The 12402-nt window shown below is 35.4% G+C and overlaps 1 protein-coding gene across 4 annotated transcripts in view; it reads right to left on the minus strand.

Moving 5' to 3' along the window:
- Nucleotides 1-12402, minus strand: part of ATR (ATR checkpoint kinase) — a 109905-nt gene that overhangs the window by 10916 nt on the left and 86587 nt on the right. For 3 of the 4 annotated variants that reach the window (XM_086674446.1, XM_086674447.1, XM_086674448.1), the window contains 4 exons: nucleotides 10969-11119; nucleotides 7592-7748; nucleotides 7201-7354; nucleotides 5866-6017 (listed from right to left, as the gene is read on the minus strand). In XM_086674446.1, the coding sequence (XP_086530572.1) occupies nucleotides 5866-6017; nucleotides 7201-7354; nucleotides 7592-7748; nucleotides 10969-11119 (614 nt within the window). Of the gene's footprint in view, nucleotides 1-5865; nucleotides 6018-7200; nucleotides 7355-7591; nucleotides 7749-10968; nucleotides 11120-12402 lie in introns of those variants that run through there. The other variant, XR_015240022.1, reaches the window with a different exon arrangement.

Below are 12402 nucleotides of genomic sequence, written 5' to 3' on the forward strand. Positions count from 1 at the left end.
GGAGAGTGTGATGCTAAGTGAAATAAGCCATACAGAGAAAGACAGATACCATATGGTTTCACTCTTATGTGGATCCTGAGAAACTTAAGAGAAACCCATGGGGGAGGGGAACAAAAAAAAAAAAAAAAAAAGAGGTTAGAGTGGGAGAGAGCCAAAGCATAAGAGACTGTTGAGAACTGAGAACAAACTAAGGGTTGATGGGGGGTGGGAGGGAGGAGAGGGTGGGTGATGGGTACTGAGGAGGGCACCTTTTGGGATGAGCACTGGGTGTTGTATGGAAACCAATTTGACAATAAATTTCATATATAAAAAATAAAAAATAAAAAATAAAAAAAAAAAAAAAAAAAAAAAAAAATAGACCTACCCTATGACCCAGCAATAGCACTGCTAGGAATTTATCCAAGGGATACAGTAGTACTGATGCATAGGGGCACTTGTACCCCAATGTTCATAGCAGCACTCTCAACAATAGCCAAATTATGGAAAGAGCCTAAATGTCCATCAACTGATGAATGGATAAAGAAATTGTGGTTTATATACACTATGGAATACTACATGGCAATGAGAAAAAATGAAATATGGCCTTTTGTAGCAACGTGGATGGAACTGGAGAGTGTGATGCTAAGTGAAATAAGCCATACAGAGAAAGGCAGATACGGTTTCACTCTTATGTGGATCCTGAGAAACTTAACAGGAACCCATGGAGGAGGGGAAGGAAAAAAAAAAAAAAAAAAAGAAGTTAGAGTGGGAGAGAGCCAAAGCATAAGAGACTGTTAAAAACCAAGAACAAACTGAGGGTTGATGGGGGGTGGGAGGGAGGAAAGGGTGGGAGGGAGGAGAGGGTGGGTGATGGGTATTGAGGAGGGCACCTTTTGGGATGAGCACTGGGTGTTGTACGGAAACCAATTTGACAATAAGTTTCATATATTAAAATAAATAAATAATAAAAATAAAAATAGATAAATTGGACTTCATCAAAACTAAAAACTTAAATGCTAAAAAGGACATCATCAAGAAAGCAAAAAAGACAATCCACATATGGGAGAAAATATTTGCAAATTATGTATCTCTTAAGCATCTACTACCCACAATATGTAAAAGAAGTCTTACAACGCAACAATAAAAAGACAAATAATTCAATTTAAAAAAAAAATGGAAAGGATTTGAATAGTTATTTGTCCAAAGATGATATACAACTGACCAATAAGTGCATGAAGAGATGCTCAACATAACTGATCATTAGGGAAATGCAAGCTAAAACCATAACGAGATACCATTAGGTATACCACCCACTAGGATGGGCAAAGTAAAAAAGACAGGTAAACAACAAGTGTTGGTAAGAATGTGGAGAAATTGGAACCCTCATACCTTGCCATTGGGATTCTAAAGTATTACCTCAAAATGTTAAGCTTAGAGTTAACATGTGACCCAGTAATTCTACACCATACCCAAGAAAACTGAAAACGTATATCCACATAAAACTTGTACACAAATGTTCATAGCCACACTTTTCACAATAGTCAAAGGGTGTAAAAAATCCATTGTCCATTAGTTGATAAATGGATAAACAAAATGTGACATACAATAGAATATTTGGCAATAAGAAAGAATGAAGTACTAATACAGGCTACAACATGGATAAACCCTGAAAACACCATGTTAAGTGAAAGAAGACATAATATGCCACATGTTATAGGATTCCATTTATACATGAAATGTTCACAATAGTCAAATCCATTGAGACAGAAAGTAGATTAGTGGTTGCTAGACAATGGCAGGGGAGTAGGGATGGAGAGTACCGGCTAATTTCTTTTGGGGGTGATAAAAATGTTTTATAATTAGATACCAGTGACGGTTGCACAATCTTGGGAATATGCTAAAAACCACTACAGTACACTTTGAAACAGTTAATTTTACGGTATGTAAATTACATCTTTTAAAAAACTGAGATATAATGGACATACAACATTAGTTTCAGGTGTACATAACTTGCTATTTGTATATATTGCAGAATGATCATCACAAGAAATCTAGCTAATATCCATAAACATACATAGTTACAAATGTTTTTTCTTGTGATGAGAACATTTATTTGTTTGCTTATTTAAATTATTTATTCACTTAACTAATCTCTATACCCAACATGGGGCTTGAACTCACAAGCCTGGGATCAAGAGTCTCATGTTCTTCCACCTGAACCATCAGGCACCCCCTTCGGACACGGACTTTGAATATTTACTCTCTTAGCAACTTTCAAATACACAATACGGTATTATTAACTATAGTCACCATGTTGCACAAAATATTTCCATGACTTAATTTACTTCATAACGAAAAGTTTATACCTTTTGACCACCTTCATCCATTGTCTACCCTCCACCCCCACCCTCTGGCCACCACCAGTCTGTTTTTTATGAGCTCAGTTTTTGTTTTTCTTTTTTTACTTAAGTTTTAATTTTAATTTCCATTAACATAGTGTTATGTTAGTTTCAGATGTACAATAAAGTAATTCAACAGTTCCATACATTACCCTGTGCGCATCAGGACAAATGTAATCCTTAGTTCCCATCACCTATTTAACCATCCCTCCACTCCACCTTGGTAATAACCATCAGATTGTTCACTATAATAAGAGTTTGTATCTTGCTCTATTTTTTCACCTTTGCTTGCTTGTTTTATTTCTTAAATTCCACATATGAGTGAAATCATATGGTATTTGTCTTTCTTTGATTGACTTATTTCACTTAGTATACTTTTTAGCTCCATCCATGTCATTGCAAATGGCAAAATTACATCCTTTTTTATAATTGAATGATAACCTATTGTGTGTGTGTGTGTGTGTGTGTGTATACATACATACCAAGTCTTTTTTTTCCTTAAATTTATTTGTTTAAATTCAAGTTAGTTAACACACAGTGTAGTATTGGTTTCAGGAGTAGAACCCCATGATTCATCACTTACATACAACATCCCAGTACTCATCCTAACAAGTACCCTCCTTAATGCCCACCACCCGTTTAGCCCATCCCCCTACCACCCACTTCCCCTCCAGCAACCCTCAGTTTGTTCTCTGTATTTAAGAGTCTCTTATGTTTTTATCTTATTTTTCCTTCCCTTCCCCTATATTTATCTGTTACATTGCTTAAATTCCACATGAGGGATATCATACGATATCTGTCTTTCTCTAGCTGATTATTTAGCTTAGCATAATACACTCTAGGTCCATCCATGTTGTTGCAAATGGCAAGATTTCATTCTTTTTGATCACTGAGCAATATTCCACTGTGTGTATGTATATGTGTGTGTGTGTGTGTGTGTGTGTGTGTGTGTGTGTGTGTACACATACATCTTCTTTATCCATTCAGCAGTTGATGGACATTAGGGCTCTTTCCATACTTTGACTATTATTGATAGTGCTGCTATAAACATTGGGGTGCATGTGCCCCTTATAATCAGCATTTTTGTATCCTTTGGATAAATACCTAGTGGTGCAATTGCTGGGTCATAGAGTAGTTCTATTTTTAATTTTTTGAGGAACCTCCATACTGTTTTCCAGAGTGGCTGCACCAGTTTGCCTTCTCACCAACAGTATAAGAGGGTTCCCCTTTCTCTGCATCCTCGCCAACATCTGTTGTTTCCTGAGTTGTTAATTTTAGCCATTCTGAAGATGTGAGGTGGTATCTCAATGTGGTTTTGATATGTATTTCCCTGATGATGAGCAATGTTGAGCATTTTTTCATGTGTCTGTTGGTCATCTGGAGGTCTTCTTTGGAAAAGTGTTTATTCATGTCTTATGCCCATTTCTTCACTGGATAGTTTTTTTGGGTGTTCAGTTTGATAACAAAATCTATAAAGATAAAATCTTTATGTATTTTGGATACTAACCTTTTATCTGATAATGTCATTTGCAAATATCTTCTCCTATTCCATCGGTTGTCTTTTAGTTTTGTTGATTGTTTCCTTCACTGTGCAGAAGCTTTTTATCTTGACGAGACCCAATAGGTGATTTTTGCTTTTATTTCCCTTGCCTCTGGAGACACGTGCTGTGGCCAAGGTCAAAGAGGTTGCTGCCTGTTTTCTCCTCTAGGATTTTGATGGTTTCCTGTCTCACATTTAGGTCTTTCATCTATTTTGAATTTATTCTTATGTATGGTGTAAGAAAGTGGTCCGGTTTCATTCTTCTAAATGTCACTGTCCAATTCTCCCAGCACCGTTTGTTAAAGAGACTGTCTTTTTTCCACTGGATACTCTTTCCTGCTTTGTCGAAGATTCACTGGCCATACATTTGTGAGTCTATTTCTGGGTTCTCTATTCTATTTCATTGATCTAGGTCTCCATTTTTATGCCAACACCATACTGTCTTGATGTAATACAGGCTAAAGTCTGGAACTGTGATGCCTCCAGCTTTGGTTTTCTTTTTCAACATTACTTTGGCTATTCAGGGTCTTTTGTGGTTCCATACAAATTTTAGGATTGCTTGTTCTAGCTATGTGAAGAATCCTGGTGGTATTTTGATAGGGATGGCATTGAATGTGTAGATTGCTTTGGGTAATATAGACACTTTAACAATATTTATTCTTCCAATCCATGAGGATGGAATGTTTTTCCATTTCCTTGTATCTTTTTCAATTTCTTTCATAAGCTTTCTGTAGTTTTCAGCATACAGATCTTTTACCTCTTTAATTAGGTTTATTCCTAGGTATTTTATGGTTTTTGGTGCAATTGTAAATGGGATCGATTCCTTGATTTCTCTTTCTGCTGCTTCATTGGTATATAGAAATGCAACTGATTTCTGTACGTTGATTTTATATCCTGCAACTTTGTTGAATTCATATATCAGTTCTAGCAGTTTTTTTGGTGAAGTCTTTTGGGTTTTCTATGTAGAATATCATGTCACCTGTGAAGAGTGAAAGTCTAGCTTGTCAATTTGTATGCCTTTTATTTCTTTTTGTTGTCTGACTGCTGAGGCTAGGACTTCTAGTACTATGTTGAAAACTGTACCATATCTTCTTTACCAATTCATCAATCAATGGACACTTGGGCTGCTTCCATTTTCTTGGCTATTAGAAATAATGCTGCTATAAACATCAAGGTGTATGTATCTCTTTGGATTAGTGCTCTTGCATTCTTTTGTAAGTGCCCAGTAGTGCAGCTCGTGGATCATAAGGTAGTTCTATTTTTTCTTTTTAAGACTCCACATATAAGTGATCTCACACACTTCTCTGTCTTATTTTCACTTGGCATACATGCCTTCAAGGTCTATCTATGTTGTCACAAATGGCAAGATTTCCTTCTTTTTATGGCTGAATAATATTCCACTGTGTATGTATATGTTTGTGTGTATATGTGTGTGTGTGTATATACATATACATATACATATACATACATCAGGCTTTTTTTACCCATTCATCCATCAATGGACACTCAGGTTGCTTCCATGTCTTGGCTATTATAAATAATGCTGCAATGAACTGTAAGTTATACCTTAATAAAGCTATTATTTAAAAAAATTCACTTCGGGGCGCCTGGGTGGCTCAGTCAGTTGAGCATCCAACTTCAGCTCAGGTCATATCTTGCGGTTTGTGAGTTTGAGCCCCACGTCAGGCTCTGTGCTGACAGCTCAGAGCATGGAGCCTGCTTCGGATTCTGTGTCTTTCCCTCTCACTTCCCCTCCCATGCTTATGCTCTGTCTCTCAACAATAAATAAACATTAAAAAAAAGTTTTTTTTAAATACAATACAACAAAATAAAAAAAAATCACTTCAACCAATGCAAAGTGGCTTCTATTATTTAAAAAACATATTTAGGAACCAATAATTACACTCAAGATTACTGTTAAATTGTTTACATAACATAAATAATTACCTCATTAAAGGCTCTCTTTGATCTCGCATCAGCCTCATTGTAACTTCACAAGCTCTTCGAAAAAGACCTTCTGTTCCCATAGGACCCATTCCATTAACCATATTATGAGTCAGCCGAAATGGAACAATTTCTGGAACTTCAAAGGTTTCCCCCTTAAAACAAGGCATTTTATTAAAAAGTAGTATTAGAATTTTAAAATCTTTGTGCAAAAAAAAATTAGAACTTCAAGTCTAGACTCTTTAAGCAAAGTGCAGAGATATCTTCAAAATATTTATATTTTTATAATATGTAAATATAAAAATATTTGTAACCACATTAAAGGCCTATATCATGAAGGAGCCTACATCTCTACCTTTGATCTAACGGATGGATGGATTCACCTATCACTGAATTATTATAGTGAATATTACTATAGAGAAATTTTTATGCATTCAATATTTAATCTCATATTAACTTCCTTAATGTCCTTCTTGAGTAATATAAAATAAAAACAAATATTCTCATATTTTTCTTTTTTTTTTTTTAAGAGTTTCACTTTAAAGCAGGGAGGGAAAAGAAATAACCAAATATTAGATGCTCATACTGATGAGAGTATACAACATATAGTATAATGAAGTCCAGTTCATTTATTTTCTACCATTCTCAACCTGCCTTTCATAGGGCCTTTTCATCCCCAAATTTATTGACTCAGTTTCTTATATGATTTAACAAATACCAGTGGTTTATCTTTTGATTTAATCTTATTTGTATCTGTAACCTGTCTTAGTTCCTGTGACAGCAGACGGCAATCAATACTGGGGATATGAAAATAGGGGGTTAATCTACCAGTATGCCTTCCAGGACACTGGAAAATTAGAGGGGGCCTGAGGGACCTCAGTCCAACTAGCTTAATTTAATCTTAAGCCCCTCTGGACCTAAAGAATTTTCTGGGATGTCTGCCAGAGATCTGTGTATTTTGTTTAAATTCCTGGATGATTCTGATATGCTGCCAGGTTTGGAAACCATCACATTAAAGTACTGTCTCTTTAGAACTGAGTCTCAGTAAAATGAACTGATCTGCCCATATTCACATAACTAAGAACTGAGTCAGAACTTGAATCTTTGGATTTCAAGTTCAGTGCTAGTTTTCCTATATCACTCTTTTGAGTTCTCTTCATCCTAAGTTGCTTTACTGAGGACTCTGGGATCCACTGATCAAAACCAGTCAAAAAAACTCTCAGTGTGACTCAACTGTGATGATAACTGCTACCAACAGGTATATCTAGGAAGAACAGTTGTTAAAAAAGGCAATTGGGAGAAAACATACAATTAACTAGAATGAGTCACATCACTTACCTTATTGAAGAGACAGTTGAAATCCACATGTACACATTCACCAGTCAAAGAATCAAAGAGGATGTTTTCACCATGACGGTCTCCAAGCCCCAGGATATAACCAACCATTGACATAACTGCAGTGGAACGACAGTATGCTGACCTGCTACTGTACCTAAAGAAAACACAATGCCTATCACATATCCTTATGCCACTGATTTAATTTAGATTTAATTTTAAATTTAGAATTAAAAAAAAATTTTTTTTTAAGTAATCTCTAGCCCCAATGTGGGTCTCAAACTCACAACCTCGAGAACAATCACACACTCTACTGACTGAGCCAGACAGGCACCCGTAAGATATTTTTTAAAACATCTAACCATAATAATGTATTATTTTCTGTTTAATTTACCATGATGTAGGATCAGGGAATGTCCTCAGAAACCACTCATGAAAAACAGGAGGATGCCTGGGTAGGAGAAATTCTTGGAATACTTTGAGTTTTTCAGACAAAGCTGCGGCTTTTGGTAGCATACACTGGCGAAGTTCTTTTCCTGTCATATAAACTCCTACAAGGTAGAGTGGTTTTCATTAATCACACAAGCCAAATAAGGGGCAATGTTTTATTGGACAGAAAACATCCATTTTTATTCAAATTGTTAATTAAAAGAATGGAAAATTTTTCATAAACTTACCTTCTGATATTATAATAAAATAATAAAACGCATTATGTATGTTCCCTTGTAATTATCCAAAGTGAAGCTTCTTGTTTATGAAAATGAATGTCAACTAAAACTAATGTGGAATCAACTGATTCCAGAAGATATTACTCAGAACAAATCCAATGTGAGGAGTACCCCTGGAATTGTAAAATGTTGTAGTCCTCACTAAAATTGTACTAATCTCTCTGTTAATCAGCATGTAGTATAGGTCCACACTGAATCATTATTAAAAAACCTACAATGGTGCTTTGAAATAATTTACTGTGTGAAGGCTAGCCTATAAGATTCATAGTATAGTTGATTCTTGAGCTAATCTTGTACAATGCAAATCATCTGGAGAAAAACAAGAAATTTTCCTTCTGATATACTGGTGAGCTTATATTAGATGGGTGATATGACTACAGTCTATAAAGTGCCTTTCAGGCCCACCTTGGTTTAGATACTTTTTTTTTTTTTTTTTTTTAAGAGAGAAAGTACGAATGGGGGATGGGGCAGAGGGAAAAGGGGAGAGAGGCAGTGAGAAGGAAAGGTGGGGAGAGAGAGAGAGAAAGAGAAAATATCTCAATCAGGCTCCATGCTCAGCATATAGCCTGATATGGGGCTCAATCCCACAACCCTGGGATCATGATTGGAGCTGCAATCAAGAGTAAGATACTCAACTGACTGAGCCACTCAGGCACCTCGGTTTGGTGCTTTTTACACCCAAGGCAGAGCCAAAGTTTTAAGGATAAGTTTGAGATTTGATGTTTTCAGTCTCAAATGTTACATAATTCCCATATGTTCACGGTATTTAAAAAAGTTTTTTTTAATATTAAAAAAAATCCGGGGCGCCTGGATGGCTCAGTCGGTTAGGCGTCCGACTTCAGTTCAGGTCATGATCTCGCGGTCCGTGGGTTCGAGCCCTGCGTCGGGCTCTGTGCTGACAGCTCAGAGCCTGGAGCCTGTTTCAGATCCTGCGTCTCCCTCTTTCTCTGACCCTCCCCTGTTCATGCTCTGTCTCTCTCTGTCTCAAAAATAAATAAATGTTTAAAAAAAAATTTTAAAAAATCCAATAACAATAACTAAAACTTATACAATATTTCATCCTTCCAATAAAATAGTCAATAGTAAATTCCTTAGAATAAGAGTCCAGTGTGTGAGTTTCAGCTCTGCAACTTATCAGCTTTGTGAACGTGGGGAAGTTACTTAACCTCTGTACTGTACATAAAATAGGGATAATCACTTAACAATAAAAAACAAGGCATATAACATACTTAGCACAATGATACAGTAATTTATAAATGTTACTTATTGTTATGGGTTAAATTATACCCTAAAAAAATGTGTTTAAGTCCTAACCCCTAGTACCTGTGAATGTGACCTTAATTGAAAGTAGGGTTGCTGCCCATATAATAAAGTTAAGATGAAGTCATTATGGTGGGCCATTAATACACTATGACTGTGTATAAAATACTGTATAAGAAAACAGACATATAGACTTAGGGACAACACTGTATGATGACGGAGAATAGAGCTAGTAAAGTGATGAGTCTATAAGCAAAGTAACATCAAATATTGCTGAAGACAGCAGAAGCTGACAGAAATGCAAGGAAGTTTCTCTGCTAGAGCTTGCAGAGAGATGGCCCTACTGACACCAAGATTTTGGATTCACAATTCTCAAATTGTGAAAGAATACATTTCTGTTGTTTTTAGCACTTTGTTACAGTGGCCCTAGGGAAGATAATAACTTATTTTCTACCTTATTCTGATAACTTCACCTATCATCCCATATATTCTTCATCTAGCTATTCTTAATGTCTGTATCTTTTATAACAATAGTACAATTACCTAAGGAACTCAATATTGTTACGATATTATTAACTAACCTTTAGACCTTATCAAATTTCACCAAATGTCCCACTACTATCCTTTGTCTGGGCCAGGATCCAATCAGGATCCCTTATTACACTCAGCTGTCATTATCTCCTTAATGTCCTCAAATGTGAGTAATTTTTGTCTTTGTCTTTGATTACCTTGAAATTTTTTAAGAGTTCTAACCAGTCATATTTTTGTTTCTCCAATGTAAAGTTACTACTTTTCTTCCTTTTTAATTAAGAAGTAGCTTATGGGGAGATACTTTGAGACCCTACAAATAACCTTTTGCCCATTAACTTCAACATCCATTGATAATCGCTGCCTGCAATAATTATTATTGTGGTACTTGCTAATTGGTGATTTTCTATTTCCATAATTTCCTCTACATTCATTAACTACAAGGAAGATCTATTATGTATTGTAAGGAAGAACTGTTCCTACTTCCCTACTTATTTATTGAAGCATTTATTTACATCAGTGTGGACTCATGTCAATTTTATTCCATGAGTTATAATCTATACTATCATTATTTATTTTCTTGCTCAAATTATCTGAGGCTTGGCCAGTTGGAGTCTCTAATTCCAATCTAATACTTTTGGCTTTATTCAAACCTTCTTTCTCCTTTTCTTTCTCTGACAGTGGAAGAAAACTAGCTCTCATTATCCATAATATATTTATTCATTTGCTAAAGTTGAGTATACAGGGGCGCTTGGGTGGCTCAGTCGGTTAGGCATCCAACTTCAGCTCAGGTCATGATCTCACAGCTCATGGGTTCGAGCTCCGCGTCGGGCTCTGTGCTGACAGCTCAGAGCCTGAAGCCTACTTCTGATTCTGTATCTCCCTCAGTCTCTGTCCCTCCCCTGCTCATGCTCTTTCTCTCTCAAAAATAAATAAACATTAAAAATAAATAAATAAAAAATAAAGTTGAGTATACATGTAAAGTAGTTTCAGAATTGCTAACCAAAACCTCTGTGAAAAACAAATTTTCATGTACATTTTTGTAAGCTACATCAAATTTTTCGGGATAAAGATAGAGAAGGAAGGTGTAAAGACAAACACCTTAGTACTTCTGTATATAGACTATCATTTGACCTAGAAATTCTACTATGGCTTATTTAAAAAAAGGTACAATGAGATATGTTAATAACAATTATACATGTTAGTAGATTTTATACTCATTATATATTTGTACTTTAAGAATTCATTTTAGTACCCTTTTCCTTATATAGTTTGGTCAGAATAGGTCTCAAGCCAGCAGTGTTGTTAACCCATTCAATAATCCCACATTCATCATTCAGGGGAATAACTGCGTATGTTCGGATATGAAGTTCTCTTCTGCGAGATTCTGCATCTTTTCTCAAGCACTATTAAAAAAAAAACAACACATAAACTTAAAAATTCAGAATTCTACATGTCATGTCAAATATATCTAAAAATTATTCATTTCATAGCAAAAGAATGTCAGTGAAAGTTTACTCTGTGGTATAGATGAATAATTCTTCAGAATGGTAGGAAAGGATACTACTAGGATAGTATCCATCCTCTTTTTTCCAAATCATTAAAAATGCCTTGGGCAAGTCCCTCTTTTTTAATTATTCACTGAGAATTATTCACTATTCATGGGCAACCCATTCACTTTTTTAATTATTAACGTGAGAATACTGTGTTGAAAGTATTAAAGTTGTATATTCAATGACAAAATGTTCTTTCACTGTTTATTGCTTTATAGATATTACTGAAATATTAAGTCCTTAGGTACAAAGACTGCTATTTAATTTTGATTATCTCAAAAATTTATAAACAAAAAAGTATGAGTTTTATGATGTCCTTAAAATTTTTATTTTATATATCGTATAAAAATTTTATTTTTATTCTTGCAGCTTGATATTACAGCTTCATTTGAAAAACTATCTCCTAGCAGAAGAAAGCTTTTTACATCTCATTTGATTAATTCTGAATTAATTTAGGAAAGGATAAACAGTATTTTGTTTAATTCTGGAACTGTAGGACATAAACAGACTAAGCATACAAATATAATTGCAATTTGTCCAATTCAAAAGCACAACCACTAGCCAAAAACATATTTTAAATGCCAGGAATAAGTAGGCTACATAAATGTCAGCCAAACAGTATAATATTAGAATTTACATGTAAAGAGCAGTTTGTGGTCTCCTAGACAAACACAGACTGTAGTTTTTGAAAATCAGGCTACTGTATCTGACCATGGCAATGAGGAGAATAGTAACGAAATAAATTAATCAGTAACAAAACTGAAAAAGATACATTTATAAACTAAAGCCAGGCCACCTAATACTCCTAACCAGAAAAACACTCAAGGGAGCTTCAACATACTAATTGGTTTAACAGTCAGTGAATACCAAACATTTAAAAAAAGTTTTTTAGGGGCGCCTGGGTGGCTCAGTTGATTGAGCGTCCGACTTCGGCTCAGGTCATGATCTCACGGTTCCCGATTTCAAGCCCCGCATCGGGCTCTGTGCTGACAGCTCGGAGCCTGGACCCTGCTTTGGACTCTGTGTCTCCCTCCTTCTCTGCCCCTTCCCTGCTCATGCTCTCTCTCAAAAATAAATAAAAATATTAAAACAAAACAAAACAAAACTTTAAACCACATTAAAAGCCCATTTCAAAG

Source organism: Puma concolor, chromosome C2, assembly GCF_028749965.1.
Source record: "Puma concolor isolate L17-30 chromosome C2, mPumCon1.1.hap2, whole genome shotgun sequence".
Lineage (NCBI taxonomy): Eukaryota > Metazoa > Chordata > Mammalia > Carnivora > Felidae > Puma > Puma concolor.